General features: G+C 57.0%; 7 protein-coding genes across 7 annotated transcripts; 4 read left to right on the top strand and 3 right to left on the bottom strand.

Annotated features, from left to right (window-relative positions):
• Positions 1-209: 209 nt before the first annotated feature.
• Positions 210-3,405, bottom strand: BXZ73DRAFT_87513 (uncharacterized protein; the record flags this gene model as incomplete). The annotated part of the gene is made up of 9 exons (XM_048024599.1): positions 210-245; positions 308-428; positions 484-517; positions 572-728; positions 785-1,883; positions 1,940-2,043; positions 2,103-2,814; positions 2,836-3,177; positions 3,245-3,405. 9 exons carry the CDS (start codon positions 3,403-3,405, stop codon positions 210-212), a joined length of 2,766 nt encoding a protein of 921 aa, XP_047881929.1.
• Positions 3,406-5,495: 2,090 nt separating this feature from the next.
• Positions 5,496-5,932, top strand: BXZ73DRAFT_97161 (uncharacterized protein; the record flags this gene model as incomplete). Its single annotated transcript, XM_048027276.1, has 3 exons — positions 5,496-5,552; positions 5,615-5,764; positions 5,819-5,932. The coding sequence occupies 3 exons, from the start codon at positions 5,496-5,498 to the stop codon at positions 5,930-5,932; spliced, it is 321 nt and encodes a 106-aa protein (XP_047881930.1).
• A 367-nt stretch (positions 5,933-6,299) lies between these two features.
• Positions 6,300-6,612, bottom strand: BXZ73DRAFT_2840 (uncharacterized protein; the record flags this gene model as incomplete). Its single annotated transcript, XM_048017754.1, has 3 exons — positions 6,300-6,321; positions 6,377-6,441; positions 6,493-6,612. Coding segments are annotated over 3 exons (207 nt in total), but the record flags the coding sequence as incomplete, so codon positions are not given.
• A 403-nt stretch (positions 6,613-7,015) lies between these two features.
• BXZ73DRAFT_97163 (histone-fold-containing protein) lies at positions 7,016-7,670 on the top strand (the record flags this gene model as incomplete). The annotated part of the gene is made up of 5 exons (XM_048027277.1): positions 7,016-7,097; positions 7,150-7,215; positions 7,281-7,375; positions 7,433-7,501; positions 7,551-7,670. The coding sequence occupies 5 exons, from the start codon at positions 7,016-7,018 to the stop codon at positions 7,668-7,670; spliced, it is 432 nt and encodes a 143-aa protein (XP_047881932.1).
• Positions 7,671-7,876: 206 nt separating this feature from the next.
• Positions 7,877-9,305, bottom strand: BXZ73DRAFT_87515 (Ribokinase-like protein; the record flags this gene model as incomplete). The annotated part of the gene is made up of 8 exons (XM_048024600.1): positions 7,877-8,046; positions 8,109-8,177; positions 8,233-8,471; positions 8,530-8,594; positions 8,649-8,823; positions 8,870-9,034; positions 9,092-9,128; positions 9,149-9,305. 8 exons carry the CDS (start codon positions 9,303-9,305, stop codon positions 7,877-7,879), a joined length of 1,077 nt encoding a protein of 358 aa, XP_047881933.1.
• Positions 9,306-9,570: 265 nt separating this feature from the next.
• Positions 9,571-10,619, top strand: BXZ73DRAFT_97165 (uncharacterized protein; the record flags this gene model as incomplete). Its single annotated transcript, XM_048027278.1, has 4 exons — positions 9,571-9,624; positions 9,687-9,764; positions 9,973-10,161; positions 10,215-10,619. The coding sequence occupies 4 exons, from the start codon at positions 9,571-9,573 to the stop codon at positions 10,617-10,619; spliced, it is 726 nt and encodes a 241-aa protein (XP_047881934.1).
• Positions 10,620-10,880: 261 nt separating this feature from the next.
• BXZ73DRAFT_40812 (uncharacterized protein) lies at positions 10,881-12,737 on the top strand (the record flags this gene model as incomplete). The annotated part of the gene is made up of 7 exons (XM_048018649.1): positions 10,881-11,063; positions 11,125-11,216; positions 11,269-11,356; positions 11,408-11,479; positions 11,540-11,630; positions 11,692-11,878; positions 11,936-12,737. The coding sequence occupies 7 exons, from the start codon at positions 10,881-10,883 to the stop codon at positions 12,735-12,737; spliced, it is 1,515 nt and encodes a 504-aa protein (XP_047881935.1).
• Between the last annotated feature and the right edge of the window lie 360 nt (positions 12,738-13,097).

A 13,097-nucleotide genomic window follows, 5' to 3' on the forward strand; every position in this document is an offset into this window, starting at 1 on the left:
CAGTATACAGTGTATGGGCGCAAGCGGGATTAGACCCAAGAGCTGGTGGCTAGTAAGGAGACAATCGGGGATAGATGTAGGAAGGGTATAACACAGTAGAATGCGCTATGCAGCTGACTTAAATAGGATATACGGCAGCACGAATCGGCGGACAGCTAGGAGATCGAGAAAGCGGGCGTTATAGGGATACACACATGGGATACGTGAAATCAAACAATATCGCGCAGGCTCATGGGAACTTCAGGCTGTGGAAGAGAGGTACGTCAGCGATGGACGTTCGGTGATACAGCCAAGGATGGACACATACACATTTAATCTTGTAGAAACATTCTATGGAGCGGAGCATTTCAACGTCACCACCGGTCGCAGTAACAAAGTTGACGACGACACCAGCACGAGAGTAAGTCGGAGCAATCGCCGGGGCGACACTAAAAGAGCTACTTTCAGCGCTCTGCGGGGGCACGGAAAGGGACAGGTTCTTACCGGTGCGCGTATTCTTCAACAGCCTTGGGCAAATCTATTGGGTGCGCGGCGTCAGCATGTCAAGGCCGATAGGAGACGACCGTCTTACCGTAGTTGATGACGAGAGGGATCTGCGAGACTTCGGGCGTCTTGACTTGAACATCGTAAACGACGAGGACTTTCGTGGCCGTCGGGCGCATAATTCCAGGAGTAGCCCTGAACTTGTTCAGAGCAGCGAGCTTCGCGCCAGCATTCATGTCACCGTGCTACGAAGGAAGAAGGTCAGTCTGGTGCACGAGGGAGAAACGACCTGAAAGCTCACCAAAGGAACAGCGTCCAGTCCACGGCTCGACAGCTTGTACACCACCGTATCCAGAGCAGCCATGCCACCCACGTGGATAATGGCCTGCGGAAGGTCCAGATCGTCGAACAAATCAGCGAGCGCATCGAGCTTCCACTCGCGCGCCTGCGCCGTTTCCGCGCTCATAGCACCTCGGCCCGAGCCGATCGTTCCAAGCCCAGCTTGAGGGAGCGGCGCGTCGGAGCGGCCGCTGGCGGTGAAGGCGAGGTACAGATAGAACTGGCGCAGTCCGCGAGCACCCTGGCTGGTGTCCGCGTGCGTCACGTTACCGTCGCGGCGCACGAGCACGCGGACGGGCTCCCGGAGCTGTATCGCGGAGGCGAGGTTGAGGACGTCTTGCGGAACCGTGTTCGAGAAGAGGGCCGTTTGACGCTCGATCGCCGAGTTAGCGCCATTCATACCCCCGTCCAGAGGCGGGGAGTTGCCGATGTTCGAGAGACGACGCGTGAGACTCTGCGATGGAGTGAGGAGGGACGATGAGCTGCTGTTGGCCTCGAAGTTCTGGAACGGCATCTGGGGCGTCGAGCCGGGTGTGTTGCTGTTAGGGAGGGCACGAGAGCGGGGCGGGGGAAGCAACTTGATAATGTTGAAGACGAACTCATGCAGATTCCTAGCAATGAGCTGGTCGACTTCGTCGAGCACCAAGAACCTGACGTCCGCGCCAGAAAGTCCCCCTGGGGCCGTGAATAGGGCATGAAGCTTTTGAGGGGTACCACAGATGATGTGAGGCACATTCTGCTGGAGAAGACGGAGCTCTTGAGTGAGGTCACCACCGCCCAAAGTTGAACCAACACCAAGTGCAGACTTGATACCGATAGGGCCACCAAGGTCCCTGATCATGCGTTGGGCCTGAGTAGCCTGATCGACTGTGGTGGAAATCATCACCACGAAAGGCCCCCGAGGGCCACCGCGGTTCGACCCATGCGTCACAGCGATATGAATGGCTGGAATCACATAGGCCGCGATGCGTTCCTGGGTTGGCGGCGCCTGAGCGATGATGTCCGACCCACGCAAGAGGAAAGGCAGTGCCCGCTGTTGAATTTTGTTCGGGGGGCCAACGCTAGTGGGTACGAGTTAGCGTCAGGCGGCGCGCTACCCCACATACGGCGCACTCACCCAAACGTGCTAAGGGAACGCAATAACTCCGGCGCGAGGTTGAGCTGTTCCCATTTGGTAATCATTGGGCCACCGTCGCGGGACCCTCCGGAGAGACTCTCACCCTATAACGTGGGTACATGAGTGATGGGAATCAATCCAGCCGCAGTCAACGTGAACTCACCCCGACAGATTCACGACGCATCATGCCGCTAACCGACCGCCTCTTGTCGCGATAGAGGGAGTCCTGTCTGGCCATTGACGCAGGTGACTCCGTGGTACGCATCGGGATCTCCAGGTTACCCGTGGACCACGTACGCATAGGCAGGTTGGAGGCACGGGGATTGTGCCTCGTGTTGGACTGCCCAGGCATGCCGTGGCCAAGCAACGTGGGATTCATCATTGGAGGGAGTCCAGGAACGAGCTCGTTGGGAGGCATGCCACCCCCGAGCATCTGGGCGTTGTTCACCTGGATTTGCTGCGTCTGGAGCGCGAGGAGCTGACCCACTGAAGTTGTCAGCGTGTTGAGCCGGCTGGAGATCGTCGTGATGTCGTCCACTGGGGGGTTCTGGTTTGGGGCGATGTTCGCGATGGAGCCACGCGGACCATTGATTCCGGGGGCGGAGAAGCTGGCACTTGGTGTCGACGACGGTGCGAAGGGATCCTTGAACTCAACCGGGGCGTTCATGCCAGACCCATTGCTCATGGGATGCAGAGCGCGCTCGACAAGGATGTCCACCTTGCGGTTCACATCTCCAAGATCCCGCGAGATCTCCCGGTGGGCAGCCTCGAGACGCATCAGACGCTCGAGGACCTCAACCATCAGCGGAGAGGACTTGAGCTGCGAGTCAAAGCTGCTAGACGAGACTGAGAACTCGAGGCTGGGGGCGAAGTGGCTGCCGGAGTCCAAAGAGGACGCAGGTGAAGAGGACACGAACGGGGGGTGAACGAATGCCGACCGTCCGCTGGTGGACTCCTGCATCACTGGTGGCGTGCCCAGCCTCTCCCGGCTGCGGAGGTTCGTGTTGGTGTAGAGAGATGGCGCGGAGAGCTGGCCGTTCATGCCTTTCATGGGGATCGGGACAGATGTCGGTCCGGGAGTGTCGGTCTCATCACCGTCGACGGGCACGTCCATCCTCGGGGATATGTTGAGCTCGCGTGCCGAATCGTGGTGGACGAGGGTTGGCCTGTCCATGTCCGACTGGCGGAGATTCGGAGAGCGGCGTGCAAGCTCGCCAGGGGAGGGTATCTTCAGGCCGCTTTCAATGCGCCGATCGTCGTGTGGGGGCTGGGAGAGGTGCGCGAGTGAGGTAGTCCGAGGGTGACAGGGAAAAGGACGAGGAGGTGCTGTACTGCTGGTCGCGAGATATGGACTGTCTGTAGCCACCGAGAGGGCCGAGGGCGTCATCCTCGCTGAGGCGCATAGCACCAGGAAAGAACGGCGTGGAAGCAGGGTTTAACGCCGGACTCCGAGAGGGAGGATCCATGGGACGGGTACAGAATTACAGAGGGGAGGGGAGAGCACGACGACACTGCCGAGGCGATGAGCCACTGCAGGACGGCGGCAAGAGGGGAGACGGACCTGTGACGCCTGGGGTCCAACTAACAAGAGAATGCCATGCGAATGAAAGAGACGAGAGCGAGCGAAAGACAGGACAGCTCGAGGGCGAGCTGGTGGTGGGGACGAGAGCTGTGAGGCCGCGCTCGGAGGTCGTCTACAGCGTCGGCTCTGGCTGGGTTTGATGCCTGCTTACCAAACATCAAACAACCTGATTCCTGTTTCTGGAAGACATACAACGTGGCATTGATCATACTGAGTACTACAGAGGTCGAGGAAATGCTACACATATGGGATCCTAACAACGAGCGTGGTCGGCCGCAGCGTGCTGCAGGCCATTCGAGGCGAAGGAAAATAACGGAGGGGAAACGAGTGGAAACGCCCGTAGAGGCGCTGGTGGCGGTCAAGGGAATCTAAACATTCAAACAATTCCGGATAGGGCGAGCGTCCCGCCCGCAGTGGCCTGTGCCTGGTCTGATCGCCAACGGCAGTGCTGGTCACCTTAAGTGCCCGAGGGAACTACTTATGCACTGTGAGTCCGCCGTTGTTGAGTCCTTGAGTGGCGCGTTGGAACTACGCCCGCCCCAGGTTCGCCATACTCCTGTCCATTGCAGCCAGCGTGGGGCGTGCATACGACCGCGTGAGGGTACGCTTGGTACCTGTGGGTGCAGGACTGCGAACCAGATTCACAACTCGTTCGGTTCTCTCGATTGTCAGGCGCCTACGTGGCCCCAGCAAAATCAGCAAGCAGTTGCACCGAGAGACCAAAACAGACACATACTTCGCGAACCCGATGCCCTTCTGGAACCTTGTCCGTCTATCGATGGGGGGATTAACCATGTCTTCCGCGATGGTGAGAGCATCGGGCATATCGTTGAACGTTACCGAAATCTAATGGACGGTGGTAAGTGACACTCCGACCACTACGATGACTAACACTTACGATGAGGTTTCGGCCGCACAGTACTTGGTCATTCTTCTTGAGAGCCGAGAGGACAGACCTGGGGCTTTGGAAAACGACGTTGGCGTAGTGGATGCCCTCGGGTTTGTCGGAGAAAAATGTGCCCCGGAGGTGCTTCGTGGGCACGGCCACGCCACGCGCAGTGCGCATCACGATCTGCACAATCGGGCCACAGTCATTGAGAAACTCCCGGAGGTCGCTTTCTTCGACATCAGAGTGGATCTACCGGGTGGTCAGAAAACCGAATGCACCGCTACCGATGCACTGACATTGCCAATCCAGACCACCGAGAACTGATGAATGTTGGACTGAATAGCAGCGACCATATTCGTGCGCGTTTCCTCCTTCTTTGCAGCCTTGTTCTGCTTCGAAGGGTTCCTAGCCGCCCTCGCGGCAGCGCTGGCATACTTCTTGCGAGGAGGGACTACCTCCGGCACAGACTGGTGAAGGGGGAGGGGGGTGGGGGGTCAGACCATTCAAATGTGTGGGAAAAGCCGACCCGACCCGAGTGGCAACGATTTCCGAGAGAGATTGCTCACATTCATTTCCTGAACACTAGGAGTCCTCCTGAGAGAGGAATCGGAGCTCGACGGGCATCGAAAGCGCATTGCGGGAAAGATGCAGAAGGTTGGGATATTTTGCGGGTAGAGAGATGGGAATCGTTGAGGCTAGTGGTCCTCTTGCGCGGGCAGAGTGGTGGTCAAGTGCTTGAGTGACGGACGCGTTGATGGGGGTGGGGAGGACGCCGGACATCGTTAAATACCTTGGGCACTGGTTGAGTTCAAAAGGGGAAGCGGCTTTGGTGACAAATTGAAGCGTACCACAATGGCAAGAGCAGTGATAAGAGCGTACCACGAGGCGCGTCGATCGGCTGTGGATGCGGAGGGACAATGAGGTGGGTGCCCAAGCGTGTCATTTTGGGTGCACAATACCAAGACATAGGTATTCACGTGACCTGTTTATAATGCATTAAGCGCCGTGTACGCGACGCCAGGCCTTTGAGCGAAGCCGAGCGCTCTGTGTTTTCACTTTCACTACCACATAGGTTAGCCTGCGTGATGGTGACACAAAGATTGCACGCTTACCGGAGCATCGTTAGGGAAGTAAGCCGCGCGGTACGTTTTGTGTGCCACGTATGCATCCCTCGTCTACTCACTTGCGTCACTGTCCTCGCCAGGCGATCTATCCACGAGCAACGCGCCCCAAAGTTGTCTCCCAGCATTTGCGGACAGTCTTCGAGGAAAAGCAGCCAGCGCAGGATGACGCGAAGTTTCAGCGTGACATGCGCAATGTCACCACCTTCTTGAAATCGCAACAGATGCACAAGGTACGCGCCTTCCTGGATCGTGCAGCGCATTCAGCTGATCCGTGACATACGCAGATGCTATTGGAGCGATACAACCCCTTGCTCGGCCTGTCAGTTGAAGATAGGGTGAAGAAAACTGCCAACCGTGTCGGTCTTAATATGCCCATCACGCACAAGAATGAGGAGTAGTGTAGACGTCCTGACCGGTTGTTCACCTAGACTTTTTCCTCCCGTCCACCCGTTATGCGCTTTGTCAAGCCGGCCAACCCCAGCGTACTCGCGTTCTTATATCGGACATATCTTATTTGCCACACGAGGCAGCATGCTGGATTTGACGATAGCAGCCATTCATTGCGACCAGAAGACGTACATGATGGGCCGACGAGGCAGGAAGAAGTATTGTACACGGACGACTTGTCAAGAAGGGTGATAGCGAGCGGAGCTTGCGACTGGATCCATCGATTACACGAGCACTGGACGTTAGTCTGTTGCCTCTCTGTAAAACCCACAACCATATGAGTTGAAAGAGCACTCGCGGCCAAAGAGAAACACTTATAATATACAGCACGTTGTTACACCTTCGTCAGAGTGTCAGGCCAGGAAAAAGTTTTTATGGGAGATGAGCAAACTCACCTGATGAATACTTCCCCAAGCGCGCCATTTGACTTTCCGTCCTGGAACTCCTCAGTGTTGGCGAGCTAGCGAGGCATATGAGCGGGGTGCACGTAGAAGAAGCGGTAACGACGTACCTGAAGGTTCATGTACCCGTCGGTGCTGACCAAGAAGCCCTTGTACTCGAGACCCCACTTGAGACGGACATAGACGGGCTTGCCCGTGAGCTCCTGCATAAATGGCTTGGGGTTGACGGGGTTGACCTGTGGGGAGGGGGTGATGAGCTTCGCATCTCGCGCTCGTCGGCAAGGGGCAGACGCACCGCAGACATGGCCGGCGGCGGAGGGCGGGGACGAGGAGGGATGAGAGGGAGGCACGAGCGGGCGTGAAGCGAGGACGCGGGTCGAGGCGAGCGAACACGTGCGGCAGCAGGCGCCCCGCAAATGATCGCGGGCAGAGGCGAGCGCGCCCGGCGTCCGTTTCCGAGGGCAAGTCTGGCTCACCCGCGCGGATATAAACGTGCCCTGGCCCTGCAGCGCTCCGTCGCCCCCGCCACCCCGCCTCCGCCGCCTGAGCCCCCCGCGCCCGTCGCCCGTCCCACCCACTGCCGCGCTCGCGCCCGCGCCCGACCCCTGCGAAGCCTCCTCTCGTTCCCCAGCCATGTCCGACCATGAGGCCGGGGGCATGCCCTCGGATGAGGACCTCTCCCTCCCCAAGGCCACCGTCACCAAAATGATCCAGGGTGCGTGTCTCGCCCCGCGGCGCCCCGCGCCCCGAGCTCATCGCGCGCGCAGAGCTCCTGCCACCCGAGATTACCTGCGCGAAGGACACGCGGGACCTCGTCATTGAGTGTTGTGTAGGTGAAGTGCTGCCGCTGCGATCTCGCACGTCTCACGTCCCCTGACGCGTCCTTGTTCGGCAACAGAGTTCATCCACCTGATTTCGTCTGAAGCGAACGAGATATGCGAGCAGGAGTCGAAGAAGACGATCGCGCCGGAGCACATTATCTCCGCACTCAAGGTGCGTCGCGTCGTGGACCCTTTATGAGAGTACGCGTGCCAATTGATTTATGCCCAGCGACTGGGTTTCGAGCAATTCCAGTCAGAAGTGGAGAGCGTGCTAAAAGACCACAAGCAGCAACAGAAGGTGCGTGGTCGCCGTTCTCGTTGTAAGCCCCAACTAAGGCCGTTCGCAGGACCGGGAGAGGAAGGTCTCCAAGCTCGAGCAGTCGGGGTTGACAGAGGAGGAGCTGTTGGCCCAGCAAGAGGCTCTATTCGCACAGAGTCGCGAGAAGTTCCGCACCGCGCAGCAATGAATTCTTTCCCCTGTTGCGTTGGCTGGATCCCGGTCCGCCTACATCCCTGCCTTCGCGGACACGCCCCTGCATTGTGGCTTCATGATGGACACATCCCTCTGTATCATCACTGCGTGCATGCATGACGTGTGCTCATCGTTCTACGTGCATCACTGCTATCTTCTCTCCCCCGCCATGTTTTCTCTTGTAATTTGACCCTGATTTATTCACTTTGTATCTTCCTCCACTAGACGTTTCTGTAATTCTTGCAATCTCTGCTGTGGTGATCCGTCGTTCCACTTCTCGACCACAACACCCTCATCCTCGACCTGTGTGTAGCGGGGTAGGCCCTCTTGCTCGATGATGTACGATGCTGATACCATCGCATACAGGACCGCTGAGAATATGCATCAGCTGCTGCGAGGTTGTGCGTGGCAATATGCAGTCTGATCAACTTACCTTCCTTGACGTCGCCATCGCTCAAAACGAGACCGGCTCCCAGACCCCCAAGGAAACTGTTGCCACCGCCTTGGGGTGCTCGTCAGCCCTACACTTCTGGAAAGACGCAGCATAAGCTGCTCACCGGTGACATCGACCACTTTGTGCGCGTCATTCGGCGTCCAGAAGGCAGGAATCCAGGTGTATGGTGCGTCCTGCGTCCCAATGCACGCCCCCATGTGCGCACAGCGGATGATCACCGACCCGGCGCCGCGGGGGCCGATTCCCATGTCCAGGAACCGGCCACATGCCTCTTCGACGAGTTCCTTGGTAGGCTCGACCGTTGGCATACCAAGCAGTGCCATGGCTTCTTCCGCGTTCGGACTGCGGGATCAAAGTTGAGCGATACACGCGCGCGAGCCACCAGGGCAGAGGTCTTCACCTGAGAATGGAGACGTCGGGCAGGCATTGTTGGAGAGCGGGGAGCTGTTCAGGGACGCAGCGGTACTGACAGCTCTTGTCAGTACGCTCCGTCCAACAGTGGGGGCTTCCGGAACTCACAGGTATGGGCTCATAGACGGTGGTCGGGTGCCATGCTTCCTGCGCTTTGACCTCGTTGAGGATGACGCTTGCCCGAGTGGGCGAGCAGATGAAGTGCAGGACTCGCGGGCGCGCGAGTTTAGTATTGGCCAGGTCGTTCGGCGTTATGCGCACTCGTGGCGTCAGGTATTCGAAACTGCAATAGGATCAGATTGTGTCTCCGACACGATGCGAACACGTACTCTCTGAATTCGCCTTTGTAGGAGTTCAGGGCCCTCGTCGTCCCACGACCGGGATCGTCGCGGAAAAGCCACATGTCTGGCCCGTAAAGATCTAATTCTGCCTGAATATGCGGCGGGAAGTCGTATCCCCTGTCGATAATCATGCCCACAGCCTGAGGTGGTAGCCTGCGAATCCAATTGCAAAGTAAGGACGGATTAGCATTTGACTCCTAACGGAACTACCAGATCCGCGCCCCTATGGCAGCGTACGTTCCTCCTCCTCCAATCTACGATCGAAACTCAGCTGAATGCTGGGATGGGACGCTTGGGAACCTACCTGTCCAGGCAATGTCTTCCCTGTGAGATTACCTTCTGCGTCCCTGAACTCGAACTCATCCACGATAAACATCCCCAGGGATACGAATTGGCGTGTCGAAGTGTCGGTTGCAGAAAACATCGGTGTGTGTATGTGCGGTGGCCCTGGAGAAGGATAACAGCCAAGTTGAACGACCTGCGTATATGTCCGCATTGGAGAGGCTCGATCGTGGCAACCTAGCGCAGAGTGAGCATCCTCTGTCAGGCTGCGATAAGCGGCCATCCTCGGCCCGAGGCGTGTGTGGTTTGAGCGGGCCTTGATCTCGATCTCGCACCCTTGCCAAGCGCTTTTCTGCTACCTTCAGACTCGATCGACGACCTCGAGACCTCACTCAAACCAGAAAGCTATGGAAGTACGTATTGTCACATTAGACACCTCTGTGGTTGGCGATCTTGAGGAGGTAAGCACGGGAACCCACGGGCGCCAGAGTCATGAGGAGCACCACTTCATGAACCATTACAGCTATACAACAAGGCTCTTGCACTTGTCGACGATGAATCCAAAATCCATTTACAGAAGTACTACCATCGAGTGGATAGTGTCCGTGAGTATCTTCCACTCTTGGGTAACCACTAGCCGACATTGGCTTAGGTGGACTCATTGGTCGATTGCTGCCGCGAAGGATGTTAAGAGAAAAGGGAATTGCACTGGCGGATATGATATTTTCGAGGACACAGGCTGGGAAGCCATATATTGTGTGTCCCAGTTTCGACACGCTCGGGCCCGTTTTCTGACTCCTTCCCCGCAGACGACGCCTTTAAATCCACCTGTCGGCTACAACATCACTCACGACAACGGGGTCGTTGGGATGGCACTCAGCAGCGGGGATGACCTCTATCCAGACCCTCCTGCTTACCGAGTCGGCCTGGATGTGATGCGCTTGCACCTAGACAAGCGTGACAACTTCTCTGGTTTCGTCGAGATATTCAGTGAGCAAGTGAGGGAACTTTGTCGTGTCATAATGATTCGTTGCTTACCGTTGTCTCCAAGCTGACGAGCCGAGAACGACTCATTCTTCTTCCAAAGGCGCCCTCATCGCCGTTGTCGTCACGGGAACAACTGCGGCGCTTCTACCTCATCTGGACCTTGAAGGAGGCATACACGAAGGCTTTGGGACTAGGGATGGGCTTCGACTTCAGTCGTATAGAATACGACGTTTTCAACGATGCGGTGCGGATAGACGGCGCAATACCGCGGGGATGGAACTTCATCAGATTCGAGTTCACAAACGAGTTCAGAGGAAGAGAAGAGGAGTACGTAGGGGTCATCGCTCAGTACACCGGCTCAAACAACGAAGCGAAGGTTGAAGAACGGAGCACCGACGGAGGGTGGTTCAAAGTACAGGGTGCTGCTCAATTTCTTGAGAGATGCTTGGAGGAGTTCGATCCTGTTTGAAATGGAAAGAAACATGAATCATACGTCTATGGAAGAGAGGTTAGAGGCGGAATAGGAAAGGTTGAGCGGGAGAGATACGAATATGAGCGTCTGCTGAAAGAAAGGACACGTGATGACTGCGCTTGCCGAGACCATGCTTCCCGAGATGAGCGTCCTTTGCACCATCTCCATCCTCCATCGCCCTCCCCTCCGCCCCTCTTCCACTCGCCGCCGTCGCCGGCACCCTCTCCGTCGTCCCGTCAGACCTGCCGGTTGTCGACAATGCCCCGCGTACGCTCTCTCCGCACCAAGACCCTCTCCTCGAAGCGTGATGTGTCCCCTGGCCCTCCCTCTCCCACATTTACCGAGACGACGAACGCTTCCGTCCTCAACTTTGGTCCCGAAGGCCCAGAGAAGATTATAACTCGTGCGGACCTCAAGGCTGGCCTACAGTCCTACGATGACGTACGTCGCGTAGCTATTTTCACCCTCCCGAACATGCTTTGACTACCACCTTATCTTCCAGCTTCTGAATAAGTGCGCGACGTACCGTGCTGCACTTCTGAACATGGCTAGGGCAACGGCAGGCTTTGCGGATGCGATGGAAATATGCTCGGGGTATGTCCGTTCTACCACCTTCCCGCACATGTCTATATTGAGCCGAATCCAGGCTCAAGGGCCCAACCTACGAGTCTGGGACCCGGATGCAGGCAGCGGCGGGCCTGCACCATCTCATGGGCAATCACTATCATGTCATGGTGAGTCATCTAGCCCGTTGTCTATGGCGTAATGCTAACTGCGGCATACAGGCGGAAACGCTCGACAAGCAGTTCGAGAAACCGCTCCGGCAACACCTGGAGAATTACCGCACGGTTGTCACGGTAAGTGTAGTGTGAGGTCATTGACTCTGTGCATGTTTCTCATCTGAAGTCGTTATGTAGGATCGATCCAACGGATACGAGAAAGCTCTGCGGGAGAGGAGCAAAATTATCCGCCAAACCGAAATGGGTAACATGAAGCAGAAGGGCAGAAGTAAGTCTTCATCTGTGATACCATCTGCCTACTACTCATGGTATCGGCACTTTCCTTCTAGACCTTCAGTCATTCCGCGAAGCATTGGTTGTCTTGCAGCGACAAGTCGACGAGCTCGATGAGCTAAAGGCCAGCCATTATCAGGAGATTGTTGAGCACGAAGAGGAGGTGTGGGACTTCGTACAAGGGAAAGTCTGCCTGGTCGTGCGATCCACAATGGATGTGTTTGACAGGCTTACCTCTAAAGCGTATGCTTCTAGTGTTCTTTTCCACCCGTTTGACTTCTAACGCCGGTGCTTCTCTAGCTCTGATCCTGTGATAGAGCCAATGCTGCAAACGATACCCGACCCCTTCGATTCCTACGGTCCGCCTCCCGCGGAGGACCAGATCTTCACCATCCTCCCTCCCTTGTCTGTCATCGCCAACAACGCTTCAACAGCCCCGAGTCCCTTGTCCGCGTCTACCCCCGAACTTGAAAGCAGTGATGGGCTTCCCTCAAGCAAGAACTCCTGGTCGAGCACAGGGGGCTTCTTCCCTGATACCGCTGCGGCTTGGGCCGATGTGCCGTCGAATTCACCACCAGCAAGCACAGGCACTGCGTCTGGCACTACATCTCCGGTGCGCTCCGCTTCGCCTCCAGCTATACGACTCGCAGGTCCCACCAAGCGACACTCCCACCCCTCCGCATCCTACTCCCACCACTCCCGCAAGTCGGAATCCAAACTCCGCAGCGTCCTCTCCGTTCTTGACGAGGACGTGTCCGGTGGCGCATCCCGCACCCCACGACCAAACGGCACCGCAGTCGACGGCGAAGAAGGCCACGCAAGAACCCTCTCCACAGATTCTGGCGTAAGCCTCTCGTCCTCAAGCGGCAAGTCCCCCGACTATGGCCAGTCCGACGCCGCCGTGTGGGCGAGCAAGCTCCCAGATACTTTCGGCGGACCGGATGGGGGCATGGAGAGCGTAGGCGGTGAGGACACTACTCCACGTAACACACTCCGAGTGCGCACCCAGTCCCCAGGGATGCCGTCCTTCGAGTCCCCCGAGCGTAGCCGGAGCCCGCACTCGGACGACACGGCTATCCCTTCACCCGTGCCTTCCTCATGAGGTACGATCCGACCCCTCATCTCTCCGCATGATCAAGTTGCACACAGTGCATGCCTGCGATACCTCTGCAACGTCTTTCCCCCACCCCCGTATCCATCTTCCACTCCCAGCTTCGAGCTTCGTCTTTAGCCCCGATCCGTCGAACCTCTTCGAAGTCGATGTGCGGTTGACACGCTTGCTTACGCTACGGACTCTCACTTACCGCTATGTACTTACGTTGATCACCACATCCCGATATCCATGTCTTCACGTTCGTATGTACATGTCCAGTATAATTTACTGATAAGTGCTGTGTTGTGTGCTCTCCATTAGCTCGCGCAGAAACATGATTATGTGGAGCATAGTCAAACGGTAGTATAC

The sequence above is a fragment of the Epithele typhae genome, assembly GCF_022376455.1.
Source record: "Epithele typhae strain CBS 203.58 chromosome Unknown BXZ73scaffold_4, whole genome shotgun sequence".
NCBI classification, from domain to species: domain Eukaryota; kingdom Fungi; phylum Basidiomycota; class Agaricomycetes; order Polyporales; family Epitheliaceae; genus Epithele; species Epithele typhae.